We start from the raw sequence: 15,416 nt of genomic DNA, 5'->3' as shown, positions 1-15,416 counted from the left end.
ATTGTATGAGGTTTATCAGTTTTCATGAATCCTTCAAAATGTTCTCTGTCATTAAACTAAAAATCATAGCTTTAAGTAGTTTGATATACAAAATAGTGAATTCATTTCTGCAACTATCCATGAAAACCGATTTCATTACTGTATGGTCAAGTCAACAGGAATTCTTGTTTACCTCCAGTTTCTTTTCTGCAAAATCAAGCTGGTGTTACAGATTCTATATGTGAGTGTGAGAGAGAGAAAGGGAATGTGGTACTTGCTTATAAACCACAATGTCCTCTTTTTAAATTCTAAGTCTGCAGACATTTTCTCCACAACAGCTTTGGGGAGATAGTTTTAAACAAAACAGATGAGGTTCTTGAACTATTGGTGTTTATTTTTATGGAGGAAATCAGGCAATAATCACCTTCCTCCCCAAATTATTATTTTTAATACAGTAGTCTTATGAAGAAAACAAAACAGTTGTACATATTTCTTTAAATGAACTTAGAAAAATACAACCAGTACACTAACCCTACGATTTCATGCATATTTTTGTTAGCATTACACTCATGTGCATATATTTTTAAAATAATGAGTGAAAAGTTTACAGTTAATCACATTTTCTTATCTTCTCCTGGGCCTTAATACACAATGGCCTACAAGATGACTGCATGGATGTTTAAGGACATCTCAATCTTAATGCGCCCAGGGCAGATCTCTTCATCCTCTCTCGTCCCACTCAACTTAACTGAATGTTGCTCTGGGAGAAGAGGGAGTTTTAGCTTGTTCACTGCTGTTTCCCTACGGCCAAGAAAAGTGCTTGACATATAGAAGCGTTCAATAAATATTTGCTGAATGAACGAATGAATGGATGGATGAATGAATGATTAACAGTATAGGTGGTAAAAGGGCATGGCAAAAATCAAGAGGGAGCTTCTCATATGACTAAAATCCAGAAAAAAAGATGTGATGACTATATTTTTCACCTTAATAGAAACCCCATGCAAATGCACAGATTCATTTTCTAGCTTGGGTTTAGCCTTACTCTCACCTCTTCTTCCTCTTCCTTGCCCCCAGTGTTCCCCAAGAGAGTGGTAGGCTGTGAAAAATGTTGCCGCTCAGTGAATTTAACTGTTCTGGATATTTTCAATAGCTAAATATAGCAGAACTCATTTCAGTATAACTGCAATAAAATATAATCCTGTTTTCAGTGGCAGTTTTACAACCCTGTTGAGAAATACCTCCCAGCTCAATCTACTTTGCAAACAGTATGTTATTTCCTTCTTGCCAGCTAATTCGATTTGATTCATATTTACTGAGTGGTTCTGAAGTACACAGCAGGTGGTCAAGCGAAGTGTGCTGGCTGCAGAAAGAGTGAAGTCACTGCCCTCCATAAGCCTATAGTCACTTTGCAAAGCTGTCCAGTGGGAACGGCAGACTGTCAGCTCCATATCCTCCAACTTCCCATCCCTCTTACAGAAGGCACCACATTTGCGCTGCTGCTGTCAGTCATTAGCTCTCACCAGGGATGCCAAGCCCTGCTACGTTGGTCTGGATTTCCTGAAACCTTTTTGAGGGTAGGAGTGGGAAGCTCTGCTGGGGTCAATTTGCATGTCTCTTTCTGACTAGTGCTGGCAACTTGTGGCAGAAGTAGAAAACTTAAGATCATGTTGAGAAGCAATAGAAGGCTAAGTACAAATCTACAGAAATATATATATATGTATATACATGTGTGTGTGTGTATATATGTATATATGTTTATTTGTTATGTGTGAGTGTGTGTGTGTGTGTGTGTGTGTGTGTGTATAAATCAGGTACTAGAGAGGATAAAAAAAAGATAAAGTGTTATAACCAGCAATTTTCTAAAAGATTATTCAGGTAGGTATATTTGTTCTGGATTCCTTTCTTTTTATCATTCCTCTCATTCAATGCATTGGCAAGGATAATGGCTTAACCTTTAAATACATCTTGATCCTGACCACTTCTTCCCATCATCACTTCTTGCTTATAGTTGATCTTCCTCTTTCTATGAATAGCAGCCCTGCTTCTCTTCTGTACATAGCAGCCAGAGTGATCCTTTTAAAATGCAAAACAGATCATGCCACCTCTGTTTAAACATTCTAATACCTCCCAAGACAGAATAAAATCCAAACTTCTTCTGACCCACAAAGCTCTGAGTGATTTGGCTTCTGCCAACTCCTCTGCCCTCATTTCCTCCTACTCTGCACCTTGAGCTCTCTGTCCAGCTACAGTGGCCTTTATTGCTGTCCCTTGATTCTCTATAGGCCTCAGGGCATTTTCACCTGTTATTCCCCCTTCTGGAATGCTCTTCTCCACATTGTTACATGGCTGGCTCCTTAACATTTTCTTCACAGTAATTATCATCCTCCACTATCACATTATGCATTTATTTGCATATTTGCCTGTTACCTCCCTGGATTGTAAGCTCTGGGAAGTCAGGTGCTTTTTTGTTGTTGTTGACCACTGTATCTCCTCCTCAGGCCCTCTCTCCCAGCCCCTTCCCCAGAACAGAGACTGATACTTCTAAGGAGGAACTGAGTAAATGTCCACAGAATGAGTAAACGAGAATATACCAAACTCTGAAACTCAGACTTTGAACCCTCTCTCTGAGCTGTTTTAATTTCAATGGCCAAGGGTGGCTAGAATCTCTAGGACAGTGTTTTTCAGACATTAATGTGCCTCTGTATGAATAGGGAAATGTGTTAAAAACATAGATCTGATTGCATTTTGTTCTGGGTTAGGTTCCCCACAGTCTGCATTGAATGGAAGCATCCCAAGTGTCTTCGTTGATTCTGGCACTGCTGGCCCTCACCTGAGGTCTTGGCAGATAGAAAATCCACAGAGCCCTTACCTTATTTCTGGAAAACTAAGAGTTAATTACAAATATGCATTGTTCAATCTTGGGAGATATATGATGTGAGGCTGGAGAGTGATTTCTCAAGCTGATGTTAACAGGAATTTATTGAGCTTCAAATTGAGAATGATGGAGACAAGAAAACAGATTATTTTATACATAGGGGGTTGTATAGACAAAGTTTTCACTGATTGTTTAGGGAGTGCCAAGGTTTGAGATGAGTGCTTTTTACATTCCTTTTGGTCTTGCAATTAATTCATTAGTTCATTTTATTTTAAAAGTTATTTAAGCACCTGATTTGTGCTAGGCCTTGTGGCAGGCATTGGGATCTGAAAGATAGAAGATACAGTTCCTGCATTCCAGGCCTACTTTGTTTTTGTTTATAGCATTTAATATTACATGGAGTTATATAGTGTGTGCTTGTGTATGTGATAGTCATTGTCTGTCTCTTCCACCTGAGTATCAGCTTCTGTTTTATTCATTGTTGATTGATTATAGCTACAGTGCTTAGCGAAATGCATATGATATGCATTCATTGAATAGCTGTTAAACAACCTGAAAAACAGAGGTAAGCATAGGGTGCAGTGGAATGCTACAGGAGCATCAATTCAGCCTGAGGAGTGAGAGAGGACTTCAGTCTTCTAAAGAACAGGCCAAACAAAGTTTCCAAAGAGTGAAAACATGGTAATTCTTTAAAACTGTGAGCTGTTATATTGGAGCAAACTGTGTGTTGGGAATGGTAGAGGGAGAAGAAATAAGGCAGAAGAAGAAAGCAGGATCAGATCACAGTGGGCTTTGGATGCCATGTTAAGAAGATTGGATATTTTCCAAAAAGTGTTTGGGTAATTTCAAAAAGAGTTTTGAAATTAGAAAAGATTCCCCTGAGATGAGTTGTGGTGGATGCCATGCCTTTTGGTATGACCAGTCTAGTTCTAATTCCACCTTCTTCTAATGACATTGCCCTGATATTCCTTTATTGGATGTGGTTGAGGTTGGTCTGGTTGCACACTGTAGGCCCAGGGATAAGCATGTGTCCCTGAACTGGGAATTTAGTGTTTTTCGTTCTCCTGGACAGAGGGATTGACTTCAACATGAGAATATAACTCAAGTTGGTCCACAGAGACTCAATCATAGGACTATTTTTGTTGGAACTATTGGGTATATGAAAGTACTTTTTGGGGTTGTCAAGCTTTGAAACCATAAACCTGGAGTTTTGGGGATCACCAAGAGGGAAAGATCAAAAAAATAAAGCCAATACGAAAGAAAGTGGAATTGAAAGATGAAGAGAGATGCTTTCTGATGGCACAGTGATATAACTGCATCTGAAACTAGAACTGTGTCGGGACTTTTCAGTTATGTGGGCCAATAAATCCCCTTTTTTAAAAAAAATTTCTTAAACCAGTTAAATAAAATGTATTTCTTTCTCATTCACCAGAAGAATCCTAGTTGTTTGGATAGAGAGAAAAAATAAACAGTAGAAGCCAAAGATAGAGAGAAAGTCCCCTGAAAAGGAAAATCAGACTGTTGAAGAATTTGGAGATATAAGTTAGAGAACAAAAAATTAACCAAGCCAGATTTGAGCAGAAGTCAGAAGCGTAAAGAAGTTCATGAAATTCCATAGAGGCGAACCATACATACAGCTGTCAGTAGAAATCAAAGGTCGTCCTTGGATTTCTCCAGAATCCAAGGTGTTAAATCAGAATAGTTACAGTTTTATCAAGGGCTGAAGGAAGCACTCTAGCTGAGGGTGAGGCAGTGATGTGAGACCAGGGCACAAATATTCAATAAAGGCATCAAGCTGTTCTACATCAGACTTAAGAAAGAGCTATTTACCTATTTCATGCCTGCTTTCATATGCATTTTACATCCTAGAACTAGTCACAGCGAAGAGTAGATTTTTGATTTAGAAAGTGGATCTGAGAGTGTTTGGATGACTCATGACAGAGAAAAGGAATGGGAGAGAGGCAGCCAGGTCACACTGCCAAGATATGGTTCTAAAGGGAAAAATCCTTTTTTCTTGACTGTTGGTGTGCAACTGCACATTTGATATGAATCTTTGGCAGATTCCTCCAGTGCTTCCCAAGGCATTCTTACTTTGAATCAGGCTCTGGTCATAGAAAACCCATGCAACCATTATGCCGTCTTGGGGGAATGTATTTGCAAATGGGCAGACATTGTGAGCCAGTATATACAAACATATATGTTCCAGGTAAGTACATAAGTGACCCAGAGACTCACAGGGGTGTAGTCTTGACCAAAAGGGGAATGTGAAATGAAACAAAATAAAGCTTCAGTGGCTGAGAGATTTCAAATGGAGTTGAGAGGTCACTCTGGTGAGCACTCTTATGCTCTATATAGATATCCATTTTTAGGTTTTAGTGTATTGGAATAGCTAGAAGTAAATACCTGAAACTATCAAACTGCAACTCAGTAGCCTTGACTCTTGAAGATGATTGTATAACTATTTAGTTTACAAGGGATGACAGTGTGATTGTGAAAACCTTGCGGCTCACACCCCCTTTATCCAGTGTATGGATGGATGAGCAGAAAAATGGGAACAAAAACTAAATGAAAAATAGGGTGGGATGGGGGTGATGATTTGGGTGTTCTTTTTGACTTTTATTTTTTATTCTTATTTTTATTCTTTCTGGTGTAAGAAAAATGTTCAAAAATAGATTGGGGTGATGAATGCACACCTATATGGTATAACTGTGAACAGTTAATTGTACACCATGGATGATTGTATGGTATGTGAATATATTTCAATAAAACTGAATTTTTAAAAAAAGTGACCTAGAGGAAGCTCACTTATGGGCTAGCTGTACTGTGAAATCTTTGTTTCAAAACTCTAAATAACAACTCTAGTTTCAAATGATGCCTGAGAGGTTCATGAATCTACAGTCTTTATCACCTTGGAGGTTGAAACTCTCCTAATGTCTGGATTCAACATCTGCACTCATAGAAGAAAATACTTCAGTTCACCCAGTGGAAATATAAATCAAGACAAAGCAAGCACTTCTGAAATTTGACATTACTTCTCAGCCAAGGCTATCAGAAGTAATGTGTAATAAATGAACAAAGCCAATCCATGCTTTGGGGTACCAAGGCAAATTCTAGGAATCCCTCAGATGAAAATTGGCTGGTACCAGAACACGTGTTACTTAACCTCAACTGTTTCCGGCATTGAAAAGAAAAGGGGAGGATTTTCCAACCATTATAGTAAAGGAAAAAAAATCTAATATTATTTTCTATTTTATTGAATTTAACCAGGAGGTTGCATTTTTAAATACCACACAGGTTTCATTATTAACTTAACTACTGGAGATGATACAACTGAACAGATGAAGTTAGTACACTTGCTTTGTCCATGTGAGCCCCTGGTTTTAGAAGATGATGAGGAAGGTAAGAACTGGAAACCCCAAGTAGGTACAAAGATGATTATAAAAATGATATGATTATAACATTTATTTATTAATAACAATTATTATTTTATCTAAATATGAAGTTTTATACAATCTTAGCCATTCACTCTTCTGAAGAATATATCTATCTGATATAGTATATGACACTACAATTCAGAAAGAATACCAGAGGCATGATATAAAGAATGCCTTTCTTTTTAACATGTTAAAAATCAAAGTGTTAGAAACAGTAAACCTGTCTTGGGAAGAAGCTAAAGTGGACTATAGATAGTCCCTTTTCCTACTTATTATGAAAAATTAAGAATTCTGTAAAACATTATGACAAAACTCTTGTGTGGTCTCCAAGAATTCATCTTTAATGGAGAAGGCTTTTTTTAAAAATATACTTTGTATTTTGAAATACAGATTTGCAGGAAGTTGCAAAGATGGCACAGAGAAATCTCATGTACCCTTTGCCTACTTTTTTTTAAACCATTGATTACATCTCATACAACTACTATAAAATATCAAAACTAGAAAATTAACATTGACATAAACTGTGTGTATAGTTCTACATCATTTTATTACAGGTGTAGAGTTGTATAACTTCCATCAAAATTAAGAAGTATTCCATCACCATAAAGATCTCCTTCGTGATACTGCTTTAGAATCAATACACCCATCCAATATCCCTGACCATCCACTCCTGGCAAACACTAATCTGTTCTCCATTCTACAAGTATTTTATTTTGAGAATGTTATATAAATAGAATCATGCAGTATGTAACCTTTTAAGATTGACTTTTTCCACTCAGCATAATTCCCTTGAGATCCGTCCAAGTTTTTGCACGTATCAATAGTGTTTTCCTTTTTATTTGAAGGATGTGGATGTACCACAGTTTGTTTAACCACTCACCTACTATAGTATGTTTTGGTTGTTTCCAGATTCTGTCTACCCATGGACTTTTAAATATATTATTTATTGTTATTTTATTGTCCTTATCTTATAAGCCAGCAGTTCAGTCTTTTGCAGATCTGTTTCTATTAAGCAAATATTTTTTTCTGGATTATGGGTCACATTTTCCCATTTCATCTCATGTGTAGTAATTTTTGATTAAATACTAGATATTTCAGATGCTGCACTATAGAAACTCTTGATTCTATGATCTCTCTCTGAAGAATGTTAGATTTTGTTTTGGTAGATTGTTAAATTACTGATAGACAACCTGTTAGGCTTGGCTTAATGTGTTGTTGGGGTGAGTCTATTTTAGTTTTCCCCTTATTTTTGCAACTTAGTCATTACTCCTAAGGTGTGGTACTTTTAGGGTCTTAATGGAAAGCCTAATGTGTTGGCCAAGACCCTTGAAATTGGCAGGACTCAAACTCAAAACTCTGACTTCCATATGGTGGAATCTCTGTTCTTTTTGCTTTTTCATCCTTTCCTGTTTTTCCTCTCTAGGCCTCTTGGCATTTCACCTGTACATGTGCAGTTCAGGGATCAACCAAGAATTCAAGGTCAGTTTAGAGTCAGATATTGGGTCTCCTTCTGTGGCTCCCTTCTTCTGAAATTTCCTCCATCAATTTCTAGGCACCAAACTCTATGTTCTAATTCCTGTTGTTTTTGCAGATGTTCTGCTGCCCCACCTACCCTAGACTGGGGTTAGCCCCAGAGGAAAGTTGTATAAACATGAATTTCACCCAGTGTGATTCTTTTTGTTTTTTTGGTTTTGAAGGTTCATTCTTTTCTAATTTTTGCCTATTTTTGGTTATCCTCCAATGCCTACAAACTTAAAAAAAAAAAAGTTTTGTTTGGGGTTTCTATTTGTTATCTATGAGCAGGTTAGTGTGATATAAGCCACGATGCCATGACTTAACATGATTTGTTTTGAATTTTTTGCATCATTTTGCCTATTTATGTTTCCGTGAAAGGCAATTGTTGAGTTCCTAGTCTAGCTTTCCATGCTTAAAAAATACTTTTATCTTCTGTAAGTGTTTGCTGACAAGTAAAGGATTTTCTAGCCTTTCTACTTGAATTCAAATGAAAAAGACAATTCATCTGGAATAAAAAGTTTCCTGATTTAGGATCCCATGAAATGTTACCACATTTAAGCACAGGGAAACTCAAACAGCCTGTTTATAAAATAAAGATCAGTTAGATGGGGACATTCTGCTTATTTACTAGCCAGTCACTAAGTCCTCTTCAGAGCAATATGTAATATGCATCTAGATGTGACGTAACATATGAGGCTTTCTTCTTGCGTCTATTAATCCCTTAGCACTCACCTAGTCAATCATCTGCTTAGAAAGGTTCTCTGATATCCTGGTGTGGAATCAAGGCAAAGGTCCAAGGAGTTTGGTTAAAGTTTATTTTGTAATTTCTTCATTTTATTCTAATAAATTGATTCCAATTGGCTTGACCTTTCCATTTAATTACTTTTCCTAGAGAATGTTATTTTTCTAGCTGACTGAAAGGTCTTCTTTTTCCCCTCTTACCTGCCCAAATTTCACTTGTCCAGTTTACGTCTTCTGATTTTTCCTACCAGTTAACCTATGCCATTTTCTTTCTGCAGAGTCTTTTCTTTGTGATTTATCAATTCACACACATCCCAAGGTGTGCAGAGGGCCAGCTAGTAGTTAGAAGGCAGTTGAAATGGAGTTGGGAACAGAAAATAGGTGGGCTTGAAAACTATTGCTAAAATATTTTTAAAGCTGATACAGTTGCAATCAGACAGTGGGACAATTCTTCCTTCAGTATGCTCCTCAATTGTCTCATTTTATAATTCATATAATTTCCTTTTCCAATAAGATTATAAGATTCTGGAGGGCAAGTAACATCTCTATTCCTTCTCCTAGGCATTGAGCATAGTGTTTCACATAAGGATCAAAGTTTATCTAAGAGCTTCGCTTTGAATCGTGACCATTTGGCTGAATCTCTGTGTTTTTTTCTGATTATAACTTTCTAATTACTTGAAAGTGTTTGTCCAAAATTGATATCCTGCTAATGGGGATGAAGATACATCTTGAAGATATATAACTTGGCTTCTAACTAATTCTCCAACCTCATCTCATACTACTCTGCTACTTTCTCTCTCACTCACTACGGTATTGCTACACTGGTCTTCTTTCAGGACTTTGAACACATTGAGCAATTCCTACCTTACGGACTTTGTACTTGCTATTTCCTTTGCTAGCACGGACCTAGCATGGTTAGCTTCTTCTTACCATTTAGATTTCATATCAAATGTTAAATTTCTCACAGAGGACTTCCTGATCTCTTTATTCTCTCAAATCTGTCCCAAGTCATTCTCTTGCCCATTACTTTGTGTTACTTTCTTCATAGCATTCACCAGTACCTGAAATTATCTTCTTAATGTTTGTTTGTATATGCACCATGTGTCTCCCCATGCTAGAATATAAACTCCATGAGGGCAAGGAACTTGCCTGTGTCATTCAGAGAAGTATCCCAGTGCCCAGTGTCTAACTGAATGAATATTTGAGTTCTTACCCTATGTGCTACCTTGAAGCCAATTTGTGGTATTTCAATGTGCATAATTTAAAATGGATTTCAGTGAAAAATGGTGCAGAGGTAGTGGCTACAGAGATGTTTTAAAAGAATAAGTAGGCCATTACTTTTAATTTAATCTCACAAAGTAAAAGCAAAGATCATAAGGCTTATCAGTGAAAAGCAAAGAGGAAGCAGTAACAACATCCTGCATATAATAATAGCTGATACTTATTGAGTCCTTACTGTGTTCCAGGTAGGTACTGTTCCAAATACTAGACATTTTTAATTCATTTATTCCTCATGACAACTCTGTGAAGTAGGCATATGTGGTGGTTTGGAGCTCTGTACCCCAGAAAAACATGTTCTTAAACTTAATCTATTTTTGTGAGTGTGAACCCATTGTAAGCAGAACTTTTTGATGAGGTTACTTCAGTTAAGGTTGTGGCCCAACTCAATCAGGTTGAGTCTTAATACTATTACTGCAATCCTTTAAAAGAGGAATGAAATTCAGAGAGAAAGCCATGGGAAGCAAGAAGCTGAAGGTCAATGGAATGAGGAAACTGGAAGAGAAGAGAGAGGCCAGGAGAGGCCGCCATGTGCACAGAGGAGCACACAGACCAAGGATCATGAGCAGCAGCCTCAGAATGTGCCAGTCTTCAAGAAGAAAGCATTGCCTTGAAGATGCCTTGATTTGGCCTTCTTCCTAGCCTCAAAACCGTGAGCTAATAAATCCCATTGTTTAAGCCAGCCCATTGCATGGTATTTGCTTGAGCAGCCAAGGAAACTAAAACAGCATACTATAGTAATTTCCATTTTAGGGAGGAGGACACTGAGATCTGAAGTTAGGTAAGCAGTTACATAGGTTGATTTGTCTGAAATTGTCAGGCTATTAAGAGCAGTGCTGGGAATCAGTCCCAGGCCATTTGATTCCAGTCTGTGGCTGAAACCATTGTGTTATATTGCCTCAACTCCACTCAGGAGCTCAGACGTTAATTTTTATTATATCATTTATTTACTAAGCAGAGCCGGCATTATTCTTTTGCATATAGTTTTACAAATGGTTTAGAATAAAGAATAATGGACATGGAGTTGTGTTCTAGATCCTGGGATGTTATTAATCTGTGTAACCCTCATCTAACTTCTTCCATCCTCAGTTCTCAAATCTGTAAAATTCAGGGTTAGACTACAGTTTATCAGCAGCAATGTGCCCAAAGCTCCATAGCTGAACAGTTAATTTATCTTTAATAAGACCCCTGGTTGGATTAAAAGCTTTGGAAGCTCAAACATTTAAAAAATTTAAATAGTTGAAACAGTAATTTAGGTCCTGCTCCAAGGGATTCAAGGTGGGGCCTAAGAACCTTCATATTTTACAAGCTAAAGCTGCTCCTCAGGTGTATTCCAGGCAGCCAGTCTGAGAATTTGAGAACCAGCAGTGAGCGGTGATCAACAAGCACCCTTCCAGCTCTAGGCGTCTGTGCAGATCTCAGAATCTGAAGGTGTGAAGTCACTCCCCTCTGGCCACACACATGAACAGGAAGGCAGAATTCAAATCTCCCAGCTCCTTTAAATTTGCTCTCTGTTTGAGACCCTATTACATAAAGACTTATGAAACCAAAATCAGATTTTCCCTGGGCAGGTTTGAGCATTTGGCCTACTAGGGTAGCCACATTCCATTATTAACCTTCACATTAAAATAAACGCTATTGACAGAAAAAAAGAACAATTCTTCACTAAAGAAACTACCCAGGAATAGATTACCCAAAAAGCAGAGAATGTATGGGCTTACAGCATGAGCAACAAGGGGCATTAAAAATTAGAGAAATATTTGAAAATGCTGTATTTCAAATTTTATAAAATAGATATGACAATAATTATAAAAGGAATGAATCAGAGTTTTATTTGGACAACCTTAGAGTTATCATTTAGTATTGTTTTTATTTTGAATTATTCATAGGGGGAGGTAACTTTTATTTTAATTTAAAATACTTTGTTATTATCATCATTATTTTATTGTTTGAGCTTCTAAAGCTCTTAATCCAGCCATGAGTCTTATTAAAGATGAACTGTTCTGCTCTGAGAGCTCTGGGCATCATGCTGCTAATACATTTAGGAAGAATATTGTTAGGAAATATTTCATGCATTACCTGGACTTTATTCATCTCCAGTTTGTTCTTCTCATTGGCCGCCTGGTCTTGTTTGCCAGCTCCCTTCTTCTGAGGACCTTTCCCAAAAAAGATGTAGTTTACAAAGGCATATTCCAGCAGAGCCAGGAACACAAACACGAAGCAACCCATCAGGTAAATATCAATCGCTTTGACATAAGGGATCTTTGGCAGAGTCTCCCTGAGGTGAGTGCTGATCGTCGTCATTGTCAGCACCGTGGTGATTCCTGTGAAGCAGAAAGACAGGCTTAGCTGAAGGCATCGCTGTTAAGACACCCTTGTTAAGCTCGAGGGGCCAGATGCCATTCTTTTCTGGTGCCCCAGAATGATGGCAGTAACATGATAAATCATTTGGCCATATAGGGCAGACATTTTGAAAGAAATAGCTGCAGGCTGCCTACATAGTCCACTGATGAATTGCAAATATGATGTGCAGTTAGTGGAAAGGTGGAAAAAAAATACGTATTTTTTAAATGCACAAAGCAAAAAAGAAAAGCAGATGGGAAGGCAGTTCAAAATTCTGTTGGAGACCTAGTGCCAAAGGATTCTGTTACATGCCACATCTTTCCTTCAGTGTCTTACTCAGGTCCCTTCTAAATTTCCCCTATGGCACTGTCCCACTAGTGGGACTAAAAACTGGTGTCCACTTTGTGGAATTTACTTCATTCTCATGAATCGGTAAGTGCATACCAGGTCACAAGGTTGTATTGTATTTTAAACCAATAATACTGCCTTCATAGTAGGAAAACATCATAAGAAGAAACAATGTAAGAAAGCTTGTGATTTGCATGAAGTGTTTAATTTATATATATATATTTAGATAAAATGTATTTAGATTTTTTTAAAGCTATAATCTTGTTTCTTTGGCTTCTTTGATTTTTCAAATATCATCTATGGTTTCTTAATTACAGAGCCTAGAATGTACTAGATCTGTGGAGTCAGTTTTCTGACTAAAATAATTCAATTTGGATTCATTAAAAATGTTTTAGATGTTAAACCCTTAAAAGGTAGGATCTATATTAACTATTTTGTTAAATATAATATTCTTAAAGGTATAATGTGTGTGAGTGGTTGCATAATAAATGTTTTCTGTCTATGATGGTGATGATGAAATGATAATTGGGAAAAGCAAGAAGTGAAAAAGTAGTTGGTATCTTGTGCACACAGCTTGTATGTTGTTTTATAGTTTCAGATATTTTATAAATTATCTTTTAACACTGTCATAATGGCCTATTGAGTAAGATAGGGTTGGTATATTACTCCTACTTTATAACTAGGCACACAGAAATTCTGAGATTGGTTACTTTGATATGAGTCACCCAACTGGGAGCAATAAACAAGAAGGTGTTAAAAAAATGCATTTAAAATAAAGCAGAGAGATGGGAAGGTGAAGACTGACACTTGATAGAGGATTTTAAACATAAAGTCAGGAAGCATCAACGTGAGATTAAAGATAAAACATGGCTGGCAAAGGGGAAAGACAGCAACATAAATGAAGGCGACAGAACAGTTTAGCACTCATTTGCCATTTAGATGATTCTAGATGTGTAGCTCCTCTGATCTGACTAACTTTTAGAAGAACAGATAAAGTAGGAAGTCAGGACTTCCATACAAAAAGTTAAAATTGTTTAGGTGAATAATGAATTAGAATGTGCTGGGCTGATATGAAATGCCATCATGAGTGGTCTTACTTATTTCTTTGAATAAAAGTTTGTTTCAGCTTGTATAATTCCAGCTAATCTTTGACAGAAATGAACAATTCATTTACAAATTCACTCATTGCATTTCTGTATCTATTTATTGGAGTAAATTTTTGTTAAACAAGAAGGGTTAGTAAATGAAAGCAATTTTGACACATACATTTAAAAATATCTCATTTAACAGATTAACTCAGCATTTCTATTTGCTGATAGCGCTAATTAAAAAATTATTAGCTTTGAGTATAGAAGTATAAAGAGAATGCCAATTCATGAACTTGCTATGTGTTATTATTCCCTGCCATTGATATTATCCAATATGCTTTCCTTAGCCATAGCATATACATACTTTCATATTCACATTCAAATAATATGTGTACATAGATATGTATTACATGATAAACTTTTTACTTTCCTTAGTCTTGGTATGTGCAAAAGTTGATAAGGGGCTGCTAGCACTTGAATTTGTGAGCCTTCTTTCCTCAGCCAATAGAAATAAGGTGTAGAGAGCACACATAGTCTAGATGTGATAAGGTATGCAGAACATATAATCTGGTTCAGAATCTCAGAAGAGATGTAATATGTTAGTTTAGACAAAAATGAGACTATATTTTTGCATATGTGAGAATAAGCTTCAGTGAGTGATAACCGAAACAGCTCTAGGATCGAATAATGGGACCGAGCCATACGTGCCTAGGATAAGAGAGATTCATTAAACATACCCTACATCTTTTAACTTTTCAGGAAACCCTTTTAGCTTGCAGCAATTATTCAACTGTAGCAAGATTAATTCTGAATTTTGTTCCTCCAAGAAGAAAACCATTCTTTTTCTGTCTTAATAATAGACCATCAATAGAACTGATGAAGTATCTATTCAAGTACAATGAGCTCCATTTAAAGAGACTCAGATATAATTAAACTCTAGTTAATATTCAAGAGATGGTATTTCCCAATAACTGACATAGGTTGTTAATACTCAGGAGGTTTAGCTTTCTCCAAATCCATTTGAGAACAGTGCAATGTAAATGTTCTCCATCGTAAAAAGCAGAGACTATAGAGGAAGTCATCACAAAGTTGGTAAAAGTTGATGTCATGAGAATTTAAAAATATATCCCAAGAAGCACTTATACAGTACAGAATATGTTCTAAGATTTCTTTTTTGGTAAAATGCTAAAGAGAATTTACACTGTAAAGCATTCCTTCTGTACAGTGCTTACATTGATGTTTACAATCAAGCACTCTTATAGTAATCTAACTGTTTGACTTGCTATAAGAGAAGCCCTTCCTAATACTAGGTGGTTTTTTTAAGGAGAAACCCACTATCTCTCTTAATGCTAAGAATACATTACCTAGTGCAACTCTGGCTGCAGATGCATCATAGTTGATCCAAAAAGACACCCAGGACAGAATTGTAATCAGTGTGGAAGGCATGTAGGTTTGCAAAATGAAGTAACCAATGTTTCTCTTCAGACGAAAACTTAGTGACAGTCGTGGATATGCACCTGAGTTGGAAAAAAAATGATATTATAATTTGATTGGAACCATCATTTTCCTTTCACAGTACCCCTAGTTCTTTGGGGGAAAATATCCTCACCTGTTGTGAACTCCACCTTCTTGGAAACCATCTTGTAGTCAACAATTGAAAATTGGGGAAGCTCAATTTTATTAACTCCGGTTACTGCTCCTTCTCCTCCATTCCAGTAAAACTCAATGTCATCAGTGGTATAACCATCTGAAACCAAGAAACAACATTGTTAAACAGAGTTCAATTGGTCAGGAAATTCGTTTTGAAGACAG

General features: G+C 36.8%; 1 protein-coding gene across 3 annotated transcripts in view; it reads right to left on the bottom strand.

The window, feature by feature from the left end:
- The window catches only part of GABRB1 (gamma-aminobutyric acid type A receptor subunit beta1), a 534,121-nt gene that overhangs the window by 74,183 nt on the left and 444,522 nt on the right, over positions 1-15,416 (bottom strand). For all 3 annotated transcript variants that reach the window (XR_005215852.1, XM_037829738.1, XM_037829737.1), the window contains exons 6-8: positions 15,214-15,351; positions 14,969-15,121; positions 11,905-12,149 (exon numbers count right to left, since the gene is read on the bottom strand). Coding sequence is in view for 2 of the 3 variants with exons in the window: in XM_037829738.1 (XP_037685666.1) it covers positions 11,905-12,149; positions 14,969-15,121; positions 15,214-15,351 (536 nt within the window). In the remaining variant the exon portion in view is untranslated. The remainder of the gene's footprint in view (positions 1-11,904; positions 12,150-14,968; positions 15,122-15,213; positions 15,352-15,416) is intronic.

The sequence above is a fragment of the Choloepus didactylus genome, chromosome 3, assembly GCF_015220235.1.
Source record: "Choloepus didactylus isolate mChoDid1 chromosome 3, mChoDid1.pri, whole genome shotgun sequence".
Classification (NCBI taxonomy): domain Eukaryota; kingdom Metazoa; phylum Chordata; class Mammalia; order Pilosa; family Megalonychidae; genus Choloepus; species Choloepus didactylus.
The sequence above is the reverse complement of the archived record's forward strand: the minus strand, read 5'-3'. Positions and strand labels throughout refer to the sequence as shown.